We start from the raw sequence: 21,053 nt of genomic DNA on the forward strand, positions 1-21,053 counted from the left end.
TTTTTTTTTTTTTTAATATTTCTGTATTTTTTATATTGTCCACACAACTTTATTTATTAAAAAAAAGTTATTATGGTACTACTTTTAAGAACGTAACATTTTTAATGTTTAATGTTTACATTTAAAAAAGATTTCTACTACACAATAATAAAAGTCACACGAATCAATGTTAATTTGAAGATATGGGGTGACATTAAGTACAACTAATATATTTACAAAAGAAACCCGAACGCACTGAAAAAAAATAATTTTGATAAAATTTACAAATCCGAAAATGTCATTTACAATTTTAAATGTATCAATTTCGATAAAGACATAATTAAAATTTAATTGAAGCAAAAGAAAGTGCGGCGGGCAAAAAAAAATAAAACTTCTAAATAACCGTCTTAGGCGGTGGCTTGACGTCACGACAACGGAAAATAATTATTATACTTGTACATTTTAAACTTTAGCTATGTATACATACATACTATATTTGGGTTTTAACATCAATCGTAACCTTTTGTCGCCTTACAAAATAATATAAGTACGATCGTGATTAAAATCCGAATATATCAATATAATTTAAAGTATGGATTACTATAATTTGACAGTGACATCGTAGCTAGGGTTACTAATATAGAAAATTATTAGTTGTTATGCTATTTTTATATTATTAATGTATAAATGTTTAAATTTGTTTGAAATATATTTCGTATAATAATCGAAAATTAGAACGACTGACATAAATTTAAATCATTTTTAAAGGTTTTTGTAAAGAATAATCGCGATAGCTTAAAGAAAATACATTGGTGTAATAAATATAACGAACTAACTCAAAGAGAAATGAATAGTGCCTCGATTATTTATTAATCTCTTCGACCCTAGTTACAATGTCAATATATAAAATTGAATAGGATAACTAAAAAAGCAGAAACGTATAATGAACTTAATGCTAGTAATAATAAGGTCTACAACAGATAATATTAACTAAATTACTTAGAACTAAATACACAACTAATATAAAACAAAAACAAAATTAAGTACTGCTCGAAAAGGAGAAAATTAAACATAATATGCATGATATCCTAGTATATGAAATTAGAATATTTTAACATCATTTAAGTAACCGAACAGATACAAATAAGCATTAATTTAAGAATATATAGTTTTTGTTAAAACATTCCGATCGAAGTTCATACTGAAAGACTGCGTCGAAGGTTTTGTAATTTATTAACAGACTGTAATAAAGGGCTTAAGTATGACTTGTATTTTTTTTTTTCAATTTTATTTAAAAATTTAGTATGACCATGAAATTTAAAAGTAACTCTACGAATTAGATACTATGGAAAAGTAGAGACAAGATATCAATATTGTACTAATAAAATATTAGTAATATTCAGTTTTTGAACGTTAATGAAAACTACGCAATTTTTATTTAATTAGCCTTGTACACGCCTACTGCCTGTTTGTCGATGTATGGTTTTCGCTCCAAAAAGTTGTAGAACAGTAAAAATTAACAATAATTTACCACTCCCCGGATTTATTCCCAATGATAATATCTGCACATCCACCTGCAACTAGTTTCTGACCGGCCAACTTAGCTTACGAAGTTGGCGTAATATTGCAATAGTAAAACGTAGGATTTTAAAATTGAAACTTGTAATATTATTGTATCAAGTGCTTTTGAGACCTATATACATAAATCGTTAGATATCCAATTCTAAATATAAATTATAGTTTAGTTCATTTTTTATTACCAAGATATGTAACTTAGAAAAGTTGCTACATTAGACCTTAGCCATATTATAGTTTAAAAAAAACGTGTCCTAAATTTATTTTATCAAAAGTAGTTACTATATTTATACTAAGAAAATTCTTAACGTTCCTTTATTTTTTTATAAATATATAAGCAACAGTACTAAAGTATATATAATTTAATATATAAATTAGAGCACGATAAAATACAATGGTTAACATAACTGTTCCTTAAATGAACAAACTAAATTGAAACTTTCTTATGCTATTAATAATTAAAAAATATTTCCTATGTCACTGGAAGTAGTTTCTCTTCTTCCTCGAAATACTGAAAAGAAAAATTAACAGTTAAATAAACACGACATAATTTTAGTCTTTAGCGGATGCGAAATAAAAATACTTTTGAAAATAATACTTAGTTAATATATATAATAAGGGTAATAAAATGTTGATCCTGAACAATCAAATTATTTTTATTCTTAATAACATCATCATCGTTTAGCAGATCTTTATATGATTTTAACTGATCGCAATTACAAAAACAAATGTTCTCATTGTAACAAAATTGAGACCGATGACTCATTTTTAGTCATACATTTGTCAAAAGTCTGTTTGAAAAATTATTCAGACACTGGAGGACCCTTGAAAGCCGACTACAAATCTTTAAATTTTATATACCACGATTGTCAACCTCTGGGATAAACTTTTCCATTCGTGTATATTCGAAACGAGATAGTAACAAGTCGGCGGACGCACCCGGTGTCGTGCGGCGAGAAGAAGAAGCCTCGCGGGCGCGCGGGGGGCGGCGACGCGGGCGCGCACGCCCACTGCGCCCAGTAGTCGCCAGGCAGCCGCAGCAGCAGCTGCATCACCTGCGCGCGCACGACGACATAATAATACAACTTGTTACCATAATTAGATTCCACGGTTATTTTCAACTAGGCCTATTAAACATTTTAAAGTTCATGTCAAAAATACATAGATAAATAAGGCACAAGATTATATTCATAATAATATAGAACATTTAATTGTACTTTACTGACATACTCTGTAATTTAAATAATGAAATAAAGTATCTACTAATTGTCAGATCTTTTTGATACTATGTACTTTTTGAACCAATGGTAGCTTTACATTGAATTCAACACTCTAATATGACAATTCAAAAGTTATTTTATATGCCTGCTTGAATAAAGAACATTTACATTTTTTTATTTTTACAGCCAGTGCTTGTCAAACATTAACCTCCTTGTGCATGCCCAAATGTCGCTGTATTCTACTCAGTCGGAAGTACATCGCGAGCATCGTGTCTATGACCATAGATAATCGTCATTTCAGAATAAAATATATAAACTTAAAAAATCTAAAAAAAATGTTTTCATAACTGGAATTAATAATGCTACCGGATCTTTCGATTTATCGATTAATAGCGAAACTCATAACACATTTCTTAGCAGTAATCAGTCTACTCACGTTAACCATTTGCGTAGTGGCTGTATACATCTCTGCAGCCTGAGTCATCATCCCGTAGCCGACAACCGTCGGGCCAAAGATCTTCGCCAAGTTGTCTATACCCATTTCGCAATCAGGACTTTCGGCTACCCTGAAGATTAATAGGTTTACAATTACAATGTAGACAATAAAAAAGATTCATTCATTCATTGATTTTCACGAAGGGTATATAAGTTTAATAGTACAAAGATATTGATAATGATTTAAAATTTCTTGTGGTCTTAATAGAAGATTTAAAAAAGAGAGAATTATTTTCAAAACTTACTTTTGCAAATGTAGCACTAAGAAAGCCAATGTGTCCCGATTGGGTTGAGGTAGTTGGCTCACCGCCTGTACGACTGATGCAGTTGCATCTGTAGGTTCTGATAGCTTAGCGGCATCCATGAAGTCACTCCAGAGGGCACTTGACACAAGAGGCTCTCGTAGTGATCTTAAAAAGTCCTTAATGCATCCGCAGACTATATGGATGTCTTCGGTTGACAGTTGGGGTGACCCGCAACCGCGCAGGAAGCGTTCCTATTAGACAGTAAGGTGTTGTTACTTTTAATGAATTATCTTTATCACAATCAAAGTTATCCTTTATTAAGAAAATCTATTTTATCTCTTGATCTCGTCCTGACCGATTTCGGGGATGGCAAAACTCAAGTGAGATCAGTTAACTACGTAAGCCTTTTTTAGGGAGATTTATCTCGGACGAAAATAGGGCGAGATGTCGCGAGTTTAATGAGATTGCACTCTACCATAAAAACGTCTTATTCAAGTTCGAATTCAAATTTATATGAGTCCGGGGGGGTCAAAAGCCGAACTTTTACACTTCGTGGATAACTGCCTGAGATTGGTGGTTCTAACAAGCGTTGAATCCGAAAGGAACTTCTCAGCTGCTGGTTATCTGGCCAACAATAAGAAGCCTGTTACTGAGGATTTTTCGACTGCAAGCCCCAAAGACTTTTTTTATCGGCCTTACCTCGGAATCTGCACTCTTTTATCTAACCAATAGACTAACGTTACATACTACCGTTACAAAAGATAGGTTACAAAGAGTAGAAGAAACTTTTACTGTTTCAAATGATCTAATACCTTTAATCGTTTAACATCTTTATCCACCGCACTTATGCGGTATATGCCCCGCTCGTTTAAACCTCTCTTCTCCACCTCGTTGATGCAGTGTACCAACAGCGCAGGCACCATGGGCGGTGTAGACGGAGCGAAGTCGGCTATACTGCCCTCCTATTAATTAAATTAAAACAATTAGTTTCCAAAGGTAATATTTAATTAGTGATCAATGAATTGCTACGAGCGGGTGTAAGATAAGCACCTGCGCGCTGTGCGCTCGGCCGGGCGGCACGCAGGGCAGCGGCAGCAGCGAGCGACACTCGGGATGCGCCTGCGCACGGCACTGCTCGCACTTCACGCCGACCTTCGCGAACTTGATTCTGTACATGAGTAATATTTTAACAATTTCCATTTTATGCAAATCAGTAATTCATATCAAAGATTATTCAAGTTCTCGATTATGGTATAGTGTCAATTTTGTGTCAATTTTATGTCAAATGTTGTTAATTTGGCTTTTGGTTCTCTTGTGGTTGAAACGGACTATAGCATATAAGATATAATTAAATAAAATATTTCACAAAGATAAGAATAATGAAAGAAAATTGTCTTACGTTTTCCCACAAGGTCCACAAGTTTCCCGCTTATAAAAGTTCTTTGCGACGAAATTGTGCTGCCTCGGTCTCACCCGAGGGGAACCACCATAGGCAGCTGATACTACTGAAGGTGTGCGCTGCGGCGGTGCCCGGGGGGTGTCTGGTGCACTTTCAGATTCTAAAAAAAGATTTAATATTTCTTTTAAAGATAATTTACTGACAGTCCTCTATGGTAACATACTCAGTACTCTAAAATAACAAATCTTTTGATCTAGTTGAACTATAATGTATGAGATTATATTTTATAAGATCTCTTAATTAAATATTTACCACTTATCGGTGGGGCTGTAGGCATACACTCTTGTTTGGGTACACTGCGACCGGAGAGACGAGTAGCTGATTTTCGAGCTGGGGGACCCTCATCGCTACTTTCTGATATTGGTTGCTGGAAATATTCCAATAATATTACGCTGACCTTACATTATATAAGAAGTTAGTACCTAACTAATAGCAGTTAATAGTATCTTTTCATAAAAGCAGTGTTTTATTACCATTAATAATTTATTGTGAAGTTAGTATATACTTTCTAGTTTCTATTTCAGTTTTATCTGAACTACAGAATCTTAATCTAGTTTTTTTTAATTTAAATATGATATGAACTGGTAAATGGTTGACACTATAAAAAATATTAACCATTACTCAAATCAAATCAAGACGCAATAATACTGAGAAGTGTTGCTCAGTGGTAGTGCATATGTGATGTATGATGGTACCTACCCAGATTGGGTGTTCAAAACCCTACCACTAAGTACATTTGAAATTGATCCAAGTCATGAATATATACTTATCAGTAATTATCTGAGTATTCTACTTACGAAGTTCTGCGGCGGCTTGAGGTCGTGTGTAGTGGGAGCACGCTCAAGCGTCAAGGTAGTCGTGGCGGTGGCCAGCACCTTACCACCTTGCAGCTCAACCGTCTTCGAAAAAAACATATATATATAACATACACAAACATCAAATACAGCATGACTGGCGAGTTCAAGGTAGTCCAGAGAATTTGAGAAATAGGAATCATAATATTAATGATGTACCTTAGTCGCAGATGATGTAGAAGAACGACGTTTCTTATTAGCAGGGGGGTTCTCTCTTGCAGTCCATCCACCACGTTGTACCCATGAACGTCGAGTTGATGCTAGTGATAAGTCAAGATCATCTTCAGAGCGAGAGTATGACATCTCTGATAACAATGTACCTGTAAAACATAATTCAGTCTGTAGCAGCATCAAGTTTTGTGTTCTATGAATACAAAATATTGCTAGTGGCTAATGACATCAAGCTAGAGGATGCCACTGCTAATATAGTCAAGTCGTTTATTTTATTTTACTCTTCATATCTATATTATTAAAGAACTATTTTTATTTCATTGTTATATAGTTCATTTGATATATATTTGATTGTACATATGTAGTTATACCTGTGTATAAGAGTATTGTAAGATGTTTTTCTGTACTTAATATTTAATTTTCTTTTACTAAAAATAAATTACTGCCACAGGTTGGCTAGTGGAGTGTATTCTGATCATTAAACCTACCATTTATTCAATGCAGCAATTTAATATTTACAAAAAAAACATCATTAGATTAGCTAAATATCCGGAAGTTTGTACTTTGAGAACTAATTTTAATACATAATTCATTATTTATGTTATCAATCTTATGTTCAATAAATTTATGGTATATTTAGAACTAGAAGTATATACTTAGATTTAACCTTAAACATACTGTTTATGAAATATTGATTACTCATAACAATAACTTATTTTATGGTGATAATTACCGGTAGAATTAAGCTCTGGGACTCCACTCAATTTCGCATTATGATCTTGTTGTGCAGTCCCATTGAGAAAAGCTAGCTTTTGCAGTGTTTCATTATTCAACTTAGCTCTATTGTCATTGAACAGCAAGTCTCTGGCCATATCGAGTAGCTTGCTCTGTAATGAAGCATTACAAAATTATGTAGAGTGAATACTTACCTCCTTAAATTATAATTTTGAGACAAAAGAGATATACTACTGAATGTCTAATTCAATATACCTTTCTGAATAAATACAAAAATTCTAGTGATTATACTTTTTATATAAGAATGTTGAATTAAAAATTGTTTGACGAAAACCAGTCTTAAGCTAACCAATTCATTATATTTCTTCATGACTATGTTTCTTTCTCTTTTCTCTCCATCCAAGAGTTTTCGCACATGAGCAAACTTTGCTTCCCACTTTGCCAATGTTCTCAAAGCCTCATCTAGTTCGGTCTGGAGCCGGGCGGCCTCTGCCTCAGCTGACGCCCATTGGGTGCGAACCCATTCCATTTGCTTAACAAATGCCAGGAAACCTGCAGAAATAGGTTAAAATATAAAAAAATACTTGTTAATATTTAGATTTATTTTATAATACTGCAAATATGTAGTGATATAATGATAATGATATGTAGATGGTAAATGTACTAAAATTGAATTATTATTTGTATGACTTTGAATCTCCTTTTATCATAAAGATACACACATCACACAGGGGGGTAAAAATATTTATATTAAACCGTATCGTTTTTTTTTTAAATAAATATATTATATATTTTCCCCCATTAAATTATAAGTATTTATCAACTCTAGAAAACTGGTATGAAATAAGCTGATATGGTAGAAGCTTTATTTGCACATACCGCCTTTTTTAAATATACAATACATTACAACTAAACCTATCCAATAACATAGATATTTATACATATACTTACATTCTTCCGAAGCTCCATCGTTTAAAACACTATTTAAGCGATTTATATCGTCGAATTGGGCCACTAACGAGAGGGCGATGCCTGCACCCGTATCTGAATTGTCTGTACTCATTTTATCGATAAATCTTGACTTTTGGTCGCAAAATAACACAAAATATTCTTAAGATATAAACACTAATCACATTTCACTTTCATTTATAATTAGAATTATCTAATTACACTTTCAAATTCTCATAACAGTTTTCAGACATTGAATCGACGATGCTAAAATTTCAAATAACGACCATCTGTCGGTTGACAACTTTATCAAAAGTCAATGCCAAAGTTAAAACTTAAAATAAGAATGCGAAACATCGGCAGCGCTCATTGTCCAATCACGTATAGCGGTATAAGATTAGAAGTATGATGCGTTCGGATTCTTATGAAACGAATATTGTACAAATACATTTGTTTTAAATTAAATTTTGGTCACAGATTAATATAATATGACTAAAATTATATTACATAAACTTATTATTGGATTTTTATACTTTGTATTAGAAGAGTTGTTTGAAATGTTAAATTATAAAACTGACTATGGAAATATTCAGCGAAAATATTTTATTTTCATTTATCTAAATGTCCAATAAACGTATGCTATGCGTTGTGAGTTCTAATAAATTCAATTTTGTATGTATATTTATTGTAAAACAATCATGACAAAAAGCAACATCTATTAAAATGAATTCATAAAAACTGCAAGTACTTACGGATAGAGTAGATAATATAAATGTAAAAAGAAATCATATTAAATATGTAAGGTAAATTCTGTTAGTTTGTTTTTTCTTCATTTCCGAGAAAACTACTAATCTGATTGTTATGGAACAGTCAGATAACTTGAAGTTTCAAAACGAATATTAAAAAAACTGATGAATAACACAAACTATATTTAATTTCAGTGATATTTACACGTTGTTCATTCTTATCAGAATAAATATAATATTAGTTTTGTTCATTCTCTCTGAATAAAACAGTTACAAAATTAAACACTACATTTTAAGATTATTAAATTAAATGTATGAATTAGGCTCCATATAGATTCATTGTATATTTAATTTTTTTGGTAGGCAGTTCATTAGATGAAAGTATCACTGGTTAAAACTCCATTTATACATATGCGAAGTCGTGACTAAGCACTATTTTTAGCATTACAATATATTTGAATTGAACGCTAAATCAGAGACTGGTTTCTTATGGAACCTGATTTGGCAACATTGAATTTTAATTGAATTTGACAATCGAGGTTGACAATGACACATGAGTGGTCCATCTGTTCAGTCTGTCAAAGCGCGATGACGTTCGGTTGAGAACGGTGGTTCGCTCGTACGGGTCGCGTATCCTAGCGGATTCTTGTGAGATAATAATTATTTCCGACTGCACCGGTGAATAATCACGAGCGATTCACCATGGCGGACGAGGATAATAATTGTGATGATGGTGATATGAAAATATCGCAGGGAATGCGGCTCCGTGGCCGGAAGGGTGCCCTGAAGAAGAAGAATGTTTACCTGGTGAAAGATCACAAGTTTATGCCGAGGTTCTTCAAGCAGCCAACGTTTTGCTCACACTGCAAGGACTTTATATGGTGAGTTTACAATTTAATTTATTGGTTAGCCTTTCGACCATTAATGGGAATTATAAATAGTCAATGTTTACAATGTGAAGGCGCGTCGGATCAACGCGCGGTTTCCTCATGATAACACCAGATTACGGTATTATGATGTTAGTGTTGCTAAATAACATCTGCATGCGAAATTTATTATTAAAACCATTAAGGTAAATTTGTTTGACAATGATAATAATTAATTGTCGTTACGGACGAGTTTTGCCGCAATATATATATATATTTTATTAGAATTATTAAAGGATGTCTTTGCTGTAAATGTTACAACATTGTATAACTGCATTAATTTTTAAATAAATGTTCTTTTTTTAAATTTCCTTTCTAGTTTGGATAATTTAAATACTGACATATTTAAAATCTGTAAGTGTTAGTAAATATATAAGTTTTAATATAATAAAAAAAATTAGGGTTTCTAAAAATATGTTGAAAATTATATTTGTCACTTAATTTAAATAGAAATAAATACTAATTGAAATTATATCATACCTTAACCATTATAATAATAATTTTATTTTCTTATTAGAGTTATATTCTAACTAGAAATATATATCCAAGATAATAACTCAATGAAATATTACCATATCAGCAAAAAAAATATAAAGATCTATATTATTTTTAACTTATAAAACCTTATTTTGTTTCTTGTCATATTTTTAAAAGTAAAAGTTTCCTAAGACTGGCCAATTGTTCTTTTATAATTAATTAACTCCAATTAATAAACCCCAATGAGACATTAGTTTTATAAGTTATATATATAGTAATGTCTGCATGATGCATTCATATTTTATTCAAAAAATAATCATAGACTTTTCTGATACAATTGTCCAAAAATAATATTTTTCTTTATTGGGACGTGAAGACCATTATGGGTCTGTGGTATGCTTGTCTATTTCCTTATGTCAATATGTATTTTTCTTATTTATCAAAATAAAAGCAAACAAAAGGTGACTATGCTATCAGCTTTTGTATTGGAATGTTTCATAAAATAATGAAGGTTATATGAGTAATTTAAAAAAAGTACTGTTCACCTATATATACAGTATTTTATATTTATACAATATATATATATATATACTTGTCATATTATATAACTGTCACTAAAATGTCCCATTTTGTTAAATTTATTTTATACTTAACTTGATTCAAGCTCAATTCATAAAATTAGTAATTAAAAAAGGCATTATGGAGTAGTATTTTTTTTTGTTTGTTATTAAATCGAAATCAGTCCGAAAAAAACACTCTAATACAAACCTGAGAAGGATCGGCGGGAGATTTTTTTTATTTTTTATTTTAACTTTTTATATTTTATAGTAAAAAAGACTAACTTAATACAGCCCAAAAAAATATCAATTAAACGATTGACCTACGTCGAACAACGATTCGTATACGAAGTCCTTGACCTACTGAATATTGGCCAATTTTAGCTCTATCCTTTGTGCCACCTAACAAATTGTATTTTAACGAGCTAATGTATGTGTAAGTTAGAATACATTTTACGCATATACCTACAACAGATAATATATTATATTATGTTGACTTTAAACTATTACTAAAACATATAAAACTTTAACACAATTAAACAACTTCAATTTGTTTTTTCAAATTTAAATGGGACTCAAACAAAAAATATTTTTCCAAAACAGTTTCTTAATGACGGAATTTAGACGTAACAAAAACAAAGAAGAAATACAACCGAATTAAAAAACAAAAGAATGTTATAAATTAGAATACTCTGCTAGCGTCGTTTGCGTGTTATTACTCAATCCATTGATAAATATTATATAACTAATTCATTAAAGAATACATTAAAAATATTACTTTTATTCACACGGAGGCTTATGATAATGTGCTTGTTGTGTTGTACCGAAATCTTATAGATAATGTTATCAATAAATACATGTAGTTGAGACCGGTTGATTACATACAAAGGAAAACTAGACCTCTCTTTATTGAACTTGATTAAAAAGAAGCCTATGTTTTTTATATGCCAGTCTTTGTAACAAGAAACAAAATGACTGTACAAAAGTATATTCACACAGACAGATATTTCTATAAAGACAAGACACGAAAGTAGGTTTAAAAACGTTAGTGGTTAAAAGAAATAGGAACTAAACAACTACAACTTTAATTAGTTACTTACATAGATTTACGCGTTATTTAAATTGAAACATATGTATCTTTCATTATATATTTTTATGTAGAGTACGTAAGTATGTACGAAAAAAAAATATTTTAAATAAATTATAAATAATATTATACTATCAGACTTTTTAATACTTATTTAGGAATTTTAAAACAATATACTATATCGTAATTCGATTTTTTATAACATAGACGGGAAAATGGGCCGCCTGATGGTAAGTGGTCACTACAGCCCTTAGACTTTGGCGCGGTAAATAAATTAACCAATCCTTACATCGCCCATGCGTCATTAACCTTGGGAACTTAGATGTTATGTCCCTTGTGCCTGTAGTTATACTCGCTCACTCACCCTTCAAACCGGAACACAAGGGTAGTACGTATTACTGGTTGGCAGTAGAATATATCGTAAGTGGTAGTAACTATCCAGACGGGCTCGCACAAAGGCCTGCCGTCAAGTTAAATTGACTTTACGTGTCGTTTACACCATTAATAATGGGTCAAAAAGTTTAACAATTATTTTGTAATATATAATTTGAAAAAGAAAAATTGACTTCAATAATAATAATATGTATATGAAAAATAATTGATTAGGTTTTTTTTTATTTGTGACGGTAATTTGTGTTAACCGTCATGGTCCGAAAATTAAACAACATATCGATGTTCGAATAACTTAGCAATACATTACTAAAATAAAGAAATAAAATAATAATAAATACAAAACAAATAAGTATTGACACCTTAGTTCACACTTATGTATATATTTTTTATTACAAGACAAGATGTATATAATGTAGTATCTAAATACACATAAAAACTAGATTACTTACAGAAGCGAGTCGGTATTACCGTGTTGTCTGAATCATCGAATTTCCACGTTCACCCAGACGATTCAAGAATAATTTAAAGAAATTAAGATCTTAAACCAATATGAATAATAGCAATATTTCATTGTATTTAATTTGTACCCATTCACGCTGTGATTGGTAAAACTAATCAAACGTGAGTAATCAATGTTCGGTTATTTTTATATTAACTATAACTTTGTTTCTTTTTTTATTTTAATTGGAATAGCTTGAGATATGTTCGAGTACTTTTTACGTTTGCAGTTTGAGTCTAGGTTCGTTTAAAACGGTAATATAATATTTGTAAGGCTTCGAGAAATTGGTAATAGATTAGTGTTTCCCATCGATTAAGCAGTAGGCGATGTGCAAGCTTATCTAGTTCTTCCCATTTATCAATTATCGTACCGTTCAACATCAGTACGTTTTATCGTTCTTCTGTATTGAATGGTGAATAAATCAGTATCGTGTAATCAGAAAGATTGACACTAGTGTCCTGTCATCATGTATATATAAAAAACAACATTTTACGTATCGTCACTTCATATTTTAGATCAAGCAGCGCAAAACCCAGAAGGAAATCTTAAAAACTTCTACCACTACGCTAGATTTTATATATTTAAATTAATGTTTGTTTAGCAATTGATAAATCTAGTATGGTATGTATAATTATGCTTTTCTATGAATAAAATTTAGCATTCTACGCGCTGATATAAAAACTTTTTGCTCTAAATCAAACAAATAAAACAAGTCATTAAATACAAACATGAGGTCAAAATCCGCCTCAAGGCTAATAGAAAATAATTACCATGTAAAAGATGAAATTAAATCTTGAATAACAAATTCATTTATTTGCTCTCTCGTCGGATAGATGTAATTTTCCTTCTACTTTTACATGGGTAATAAGATTATCCTCATTCCTCAATTTTAAATTAGTTTAATGAGCGTGTTTATTCTTATTCAATATAGCCTTAAGTAATGATACTTTAATAAACAGATATATATATATATATATTTTTAATTGTGAATAACCTTGTTTTGTGCAAAGAACCGACCTAATTGGAGATTTAAACTTCAATCAACAATTTGTTGGTGGATTGATTTAATCGCCATGCCTTTTAGAGGATAGGGATATTAATCTTTTCTTCGGTTACAGAGTCTTCTTAACGGCTTTTACTTTCATCAAACGTTTAATGATTGCCTATCGTTGATTTGCGTTTGTTAAAATTACCCTTAGTTATCTTGGATCTTGTGGATGTTCTTTTGATAAATTGTGAGGATTTAATTAAATCAAAGTTTCATTATTGTCTTTGTTATTTAGTTGCCAGTTGTTAAAGCATGCGTAGACTTCTACTAATTTATTTTGCGAACTTTTGTTACGCGTGATGACTGGTCAGAAAATTCTCCGTTAAAAAAAGGAATTGGGTTTCTTAACATTGTTTGGAAGAATTTCTTCTCTTACACCAAAAACCTTTTAAACAAACCACAAGATGGATTGTGTAAATTTTGTTGCTCGTTTTAAAGTTTTCTTATTTTTCAACTCCCCTATCTAAGTTTAGTTTTGAAATTGAAGAGCGAATCTAACCTAATCAATCACTTGGACGCGCTTAGTCCTACACCAGGTGCAATAATAATTGATGATATCCTTTAATTGAATTTGAGTGATAACTGGAATAATGTTCACGTTATAGCAATGACTATTATTGAATTTTTGAAGCTCAATAAACGGAAAGGCCTTGATTGTAATTGGCTAGGTCTTATACGCAACGTCTCTCTCTCTTAACGAGCCTCTTACTAACGAGCTCACGTTCCTTTGGTCCAGCTTGGTCTTATTGAATTTTATTACTGTGTTTTTGGACACATTTTGCGTTTGATGAATAAACATTTATTATTCAAGTTTAACGTCACTTTACAATACCGATTGATGTTCGAGTTTCAATTTTATATCCAATCAATCTTGTTTTCGATTGAATTGACCCTATTTGGTAATTATCAACTTTTGTTTTACCTAGTGTACCGGTATATAATATGCATCACTATTTTATTGGCTAATAAAATAAATTCCTGTCAATATAGTGAAGGTCTTAAAAGTATATACATCTAGTTACCAGACAAGATTTCCTTAAGTGAATTAATGTGTACATTCGATAGTGTTCGAATGACTTCGCCGGTGTGATGGAAATCAATCAATCACCCAGCTTGCTTGATGGACATAGATTAACTATTAAAGTGGCCTCCCGTGTATCGAGTCGGAATGTAATACGCCTATATTTGACAAATTCAAATCGTATTTTATTTACGTAACCTTTTTGCTTACTTTTAATGTAATGTGATTTGAAATATTAGGAATAAACAAAAAGATAATGTTATAATTGTGTGAGTTTGTTTGTTATCCTTTCACTTCTTAACTACATAACCGATAATGTGAGATTTTCTATAAAAAAAAGAACATACATTGGTTACCTACACTTGATCCTTCCGCACGAGCCGCGAAGCCGTGGGCGGAATAAGTAACAACACCGAAAAAGTAATAGAACAAAATAATTTTGTAATTTCCCCTTTGTCGTGTTGAAATTATGTAGAGATTAAACGTAGTCGAGTTTCGTGGAAATTTTATTATTTGTACAATTTAAAAATAATTTATTAAATAATTCAAATGGTTACGCTATTATTGTATTTTACTGCCACTTACAAATGTAAGAACGTATTTCAACTAAGTCGTCGCTACAAAGTTTGAAATTGCGACAAATTTTAAACAGCACACAAAACGGTATGCTACGAGAATTTTGGAGACCTAAATTGTAGAATGTATAATATTGCAAAACTGTATTATAAATATAGCGTTGTTTGTTTCTAGAAACGTCCAGGAAAACCGGAGCTCTATTTTAATATCGTTGTCATTTCTCTCTATTGTCTCTGCAATTAATATGAACATAAATAAAGCAAACAATGCAAATGTTTGGACAATCGTTTCGTGACTCAAGTTGTATTAGTAAATAAGGCCAATGTCAACAGAAAATATTTTAGGTTATAAGATCTTAATAACGCGTTACGCGTTACGACGATAATTGACAAGACTATTGTTTGTAATGACTGTTATATATCCATCGATACTATCTAATTTATTTACGAATTGGAGATTTAATTCCATGAAAGATCTATGATACCAACAAAAACGCCAGATTATTGTGTTAGGGGTTTAACTTTCCTCTTATTAGGCAATGTTAAAGGTACCATTTTCGTAAACATGTATACTAGTCTTTATTGGTTACGTTATGTTTTTTTTTTTAAATAATTGAAGCCAAAACTGTTGTCTACTGAAGACATTTTATAATCAAATCAAATCAAAATATACTTTATTCAAGTAGGCTTTTACGAGCACTTTTGAATCATCATTTAACAAACTATATTAAATGAAGCTACCACCGTTTCGGAATGTAAATTCTACCGAGAAGAACCGGCAAGAAACTCAGTAGTTACTCTTTTTCAACATCTAAAAATACAGTCATGTTAGTTAAATACAAATATATATGTATGTATGTAATATATCCTGCATGGAAGTCAAAATGTGAACAAAAAAGACGATGGTCCTTTTTAAGGAAAATTTATGTTTTTTATTTATTGTTAAATATAGTTTGTTAGGACTGTTATTTAATAGCTATATATATATATTTGAAAGACCTTAATCAAGTATGTTGTCTTTATGATATCGTGATTTCATAAAATGTAGTAAAATAATATGTTCTATTTTCTCGTACATCTTAGTTGATTGTCTAACCGGCGGCGTTTCCTCTGTTTGGTTTCCTCGACAGGACGACACTTGGATGATTCCCGTGTTGTTGCGTATGCGTTATTTGCTTATGTAAACGAGTTTTATAATATAAACTAATATATGATATACGAAATACGAAAATATATTTTAATTTACGCAAATGCCACTAAAATACAACGCCACATAAAAAAGGGTACCTTTTTCATAGAATACACGTTTTCCTTACTTTGTGCTTAAATTGAACAATATTTGATCTGTTTGCATATTTTATTCAAAGTAAGATAAAAATAAAAATAAAAAAATTAAATGATTTCGAAAATAAACTTTCACTATTCAATAATAAATTATTAATATATTTTTGTGTTAAGACGCGCTTGCTACCTACCTACCTACCTCTAGGTAGGTAAATTTCACCATCCACTACAATTATAGGTCTCATGGTCAATTGTAAGAGACTAAAAACCTTAAAATCTCATGACATTACCTTTAAAATAAACATAAACTTTAATAGTTGATACTTCATTATTTAAGATGTGCGTTTCGTGCGTGTGGTTTCTGCGTATTTGTAAATCTTTTAATATTCTTTTTTCTTGTTTCATTGTCTTAAATTATACGTTAGTAAACAAATGTCACTGTCAATATCTAAGATGGCCAGTGAATAGAAAATAATGACATTTTATTGCAGACCGAGAAAAATATTATATTAATTGGTGCCCACGGCAGGCATTTCATCAAACTCGCAGCAGACAAACAGACAGGATTTTCTTCTTGACGGCTTCCCACATAGTTTACATTATCGATAAAAATATTTTTTTAACAATTCTATGTTTTTCTTAAAGAAATATATTGCAAAATCTTGTTCTCGTCACAGTCGCACGTCACATCGTCGTGACGTGGGCGGTTATTTAGACAATACATATGGTATTGGCTTGTCGGCTTGCATACGAATGCTAACTTATCAGCTGTGCGAGATCGTAACAATATGGTCTATTATACTAGTTTATGCTTCGTATAGATTTTAAATCGTTAACACTTCTATATTATATGCAAGGATTTTTCGTTACAAAAGGAGTGGAGCAATTAAGCTCGGGTAACTATATTCGAAAATCGATTCGTTTGCTAACGGACATAGTAAATCATATAATATATAGCTAATAGTAGATTTATCTAATTGACGCGTTCATTTTTTTTTTATTGAAACAAGAGTATCTATCATCTTAATACCTTGAAAGAATGGACATAAAATAAGTATTAATGATCCCTATCATCATCATATTTTAATTATTTTTTATTAAACTCAAGAAATAAGACTTGCGTTAAAGTCATAATGAAAATTCTTCGAAATTTGAACGTTAAAATTCTATTATAAGATGCTACAAATATAACGATACAAAGTGTAAATAAATATTCAATCTACATAGAAATAAATGTCATTAATCAATTGTAGGTGATGATCACGTCCTGACCGATTTCGGTCACTGTGGCTAATATTAAGGAAGACTAACCGACCAGGAAGGACTAATTATAGTGCAAATGTCTGTACTTAAAGACAGATGACTTCCTTTTCTCCCGAAATAAAATTCGACACGACCGAAAAGAGTTCAGGCGCTAGACCAACGTGCAACTACCTCTATGTGTTTTCCGAGGCAAGAGAGCGTACACACTGCCAACTTTCAGATTCCGAGCAGAAACAACCCATAACTTTTATCAGCCCGACCTGGGTTTGAATTCAAGACCTCGGGATCTGCCACTAGAGCAAGAGGCAGTCAAAAATTTCACGTATCTCTTATAAGATGTTACATATTTTTTTTAGACTCGGTCTGTATAAACTGCTATACAATACAGGCGCCTGAAGATTGTTGTAACGCAATTACACAGTCTTACAACCTTAAAGTTTTGTCGCTGAATATTCGAAGTTTGAATAAGAACTTCGATTATTTTATGGCGATACTTACTAGAGTGGGTATTTCTATAGATTGTATAATTTTAACAGAATGTTGGCTTGACGAGAACACTAGACCGATTATAACACTCAAAAATTTATTAATCAAAACAGTGTTGTTGTAGCGTATATATAGGATAACTTAACTGTCTGCGTCACAGAGCCTTTTATTGATGATGCAAATTGTTTGCAACTGACACTAAACAACACAGCGACTATATTGGGAGTATACCGCCCACCATCGTACAGCAATATTAATAAATTCCTATTTTTCCTTGATAATATACTGAATAATATTTCTAGTAATAATAAAACCACTATACTTGTGGGTGATATTAATATCAACATAATTTCTCCAAATAACCAACAGCTGGAATACCTTCTCCTATTAGCAGAACATGGTCTTTTCCCCGCAATTTCGAAACCTACAAGAGGACAAGCATGCCTTGACCATATTTTTGTAAATTCAGTTGCAAATGTAATAAGTGTAATCTGTAACACAGATATAACCGATCACGACATGATACTGCTTGGTCTTATTCTAAACGCAAACAAACAAACAAAAAGGGAGAGATTTACTATCAAAAGAAATTTAGAAGCTATTAAAAATGAAATATCGCAAGTGGACTGGACAAAACTCCTTGAAAATATTGATATAAACCAAGTAGTGAAAGATTTCAACAGTCGCCTTGACGAAATAATTAATAAGCAGACGCGAAAAGTTATGGTTAGTCGTTCAAAATTTAATATCAAGCCATGGATTACTCCTGGGCTACTGCTTTGCATGAAACGTGATCAGAGATCGACTGCACATGAAAACACGGAAGTCACCAAATGACCAACAGTTGCACATTACATATACCCGTTATAGAAACCTCTGCAACAATTTACTGCGTAAACTAAAGTCTGAGTACGAAAAAAACGAACTGTCCAATAGCACCAAAGATTTTAAGAAACTATGGAAGACTATAAAATCAATATGTCATCTAAACTGCAAGAGAAAAGAGCCAAAAGAATTACTATCACTTAGCGGTACCCAAAGTCCTCATGACTCCCTTAATTTATGTTGTGAATACTTCTCCACAGTAGGACAAAAACTGGCTCAGAATACCCTAAGTAACCTCCACACTAATGAAGAAGTATTAGAATCTAACATAAATAGCCAACATATTGTAAACGCTTTCTTTTTGCAGCCTGTCGATGAGACTGAAATAAAATCTTATATTCTCTCGCTTAAAACGAATAAATCTCCAGGTATGAATGGTATTTCCAACGCCATATTAAAAGAAATCCGAAAAGTAATAGTACCACCTCTTACAAAAATCCTAAATTTAAGTTTAACATCGGGTGTTATCGCAAATGATTGGAAGAGCTTCTATTACACCAGTATATAAAAGTGGACCCAAACATAGCATTGAAAGTTATCGGCCCATCTCACTCCTGTCCGCTTTCTCGAAGCTTTTAGAAAAAGTAGTTAATAAGAGACTCGTTAACTTCATTGATGTAAACAATTTGATTTCGGAAAGACAGTTCGGCTTCAGAACCGAAAGATCGACAGAGGATGCTGTTAATTTGCTTACCTCTACTGTTGCAAGACAACTTGATAGTAATACATGCAGTATAGGTATTTTCCTCGATTTGGCCAAGGCATTTGATACTGTATCATTTCCAATTCTTCTGCGAAAACTAGAAAAACAATTTGGAATAAGGGGTCTTCCGTTGGAATGGTTCAAAAGCTATCTCACTGATAGGAAACAGTGTGTTAGAATTGGGAAGCATGCAAGTGATTTACAGCCCATTAGCTTTGGTATACCGCAAGGAAGCATTCTTGGCCCGACTTTATTCATAATGTATATGAATGACATACACTCTTATAAAATACTCTTTATAAAATTACACCAGTGCCATTCTGTGGATACCTGCAGCTGTGAATCTATAAAACCCACTGATACTGTCAAGTACCTCGGCGTAATTATTGACACCAACGTAAGCTTTAAAACACACATAAAATCCCTTTCATCTCGTATACGTAAAACAGCAAATATAATGCGCCTTCTTCGCGTCTCAGCAACGAGAGATATATTAAAGTCTGTTTACTTTGCTTTAACTCAGTCATTACTCATCTACTGTATTACGAGCTGGGGAAGTGCACCTAAGACATCTTTACTTCAATTGGCAAGAGCCCAGAGATCAGTGATCAAAACGATGCTTAAGAATTCTTTTAGATACCAACCCATAAGCTGTTTGAGGAAATCGATCTACTAAGCGTGCGAAAACTATTTATACTTAAAACCGCTGCTAAAGTTCATCAAACTGTTTTAAATTCGACTGATTATCAGAATCTCCTTAAGCGACGAGTGTTCAAAATTGAGGTACCACGAATAAACACTCCCTTTGCGAGACGCTTCGGTACATTTAAAGATACTCCATATACAATATAGTAACCAGTGTATGCAATATCAAAAAATTAAATATTCGCGAAACAAAACAAAAACTATTTGACTGGTTAAATTCCATGACATACGACGAGGTTGAACTTTTTTTGGCACCTTTAAACTAGCTTCTAAACTAGTAGTACATTCAAGCTCCATTCTCAATAAATTGGCACTGACATATTATTATTCTATATAAGCTCTCTTATCAATTATACTGATTATTGTTTATTTATATTTATTTTACTTATTGTTTTTGTTTTTTAGGTATTACATACTATTCTATTTTTCATATATATTGCTGTATTTTATATAACGAAATATTATTATGTAATTCTTTATGGGATCGTATATCGTCCGAGCTCTTGTTTAAATATACGAAATTGTAACCGGTAGTTGGTACCCGCTAGACAGGCTTGCCTAGTGCGGGACCACTGGATGTTTTGTGTCTATGTTAACTTTTCATGTCAATAAATTTATTTTTATTTATTTTATTTTATGTACATCGATATATAAATAGTTATAAAGTAAATAAAAAAAAATTTGCTTACTTAACATATTATACGTAACGAATACATT

General features: G+C 31.7%; 2 protein-coding genes across 2 annotated transcripts in view; one reads left to right on the forward strand and one right to left on the reverse strand.

The window, feature by feature from the left end:
• Positions 1-1,632: 1,632 nt before the first annotated feature.
• On the reverse strand, positions 1,633-8,050 carry Tum (tumbleweed). Its single transcript, XM_026636523.2, has 13 exons — positions 7,685-8,050; positions 7,083-7,285; positions 6,732-6,885; positions 5,987-6,147; positions 5,771-5,872; positions 5,226-5,340; positions 4,914-5,073; positions 4,565-4,682; positions 4,327-4,476; positions 3,515-3,765; positions 3,211-3,340; positions 2,494-2,609; positions 1,633-2,065 (listed from the first exon to the last, which is right to left on the reverse strand). Exons 1-13 carry the CDS (start codon positions 7,794-7,796, stop codon positions 2,032-2,034), a joined length of 1,806 nt encoding a protein of 601 aa, XP_026492308.1. The 5' UTR covers positions 7,797-8,050; the 3' UTR covers positions 1,633-2,031.
• Positions 8,051-8,992: 942 nt separating this feature from the next.
• LOC113397884 (protein kinase C, brain isozyme) overlaps positions 8,993-21,053 on the forward strand; it is a 213,308-nt gene continuing 201,247 nt past the window's right edge. Inside the window, exon 1 of the mRNA XM_026636409.2 lies at positions 8,993-9,308. Within this exon, the coding sequence (XP_026492194.1) occupies positions 9,130-9,308 (179 nt within the window). The 5' untranslated portion in view covers positions 8,993-9,129. The remainder of the gene's footprint in view (positions 9,309-21,053) is intronic.

Source organism: Vanessa tameamea, chromosome 13 (assembly GCF_037043105.1).
Source record: "Vanessa tameamea isolate UH-Manoa-2023 chromosome 13, ilVanTame1 primary haplotype, whole genome shotgun sequence".
In the NCBI taxonomy this organism is placed as follows: domain Eukaryota; kingdom Metazoa; phylum Arthropoda; class Insecta; order Lepidoptera; family Nymphalidae; genus Vanessa; species Vanessa tameamea.

Bases quoted from the DNA above. Each gene is read 5' to 3' on its own strand.
- Tum (XM_026636523.2), bottom strand. From the start codon at position 7,796: ATGAGTACAGACAATTCAGATACGGGTGCAGGCATCGCCCTCTCGTTA. The intron at 7,286-7,684 runs GTAAGTATATGT...CTATTTCTGCAG, and splicing joins CGATGGAGCTTCGGAAGAAT to GTTTCCTGGCATTTGTTAAG. The intron at 6,886-7,082 runs GTTAGCTTAAGA...GCTTCATTACAG, and splicing joins TGAAGAAATATAATGAATTG to AGCAAGCTACTCGATATGGC.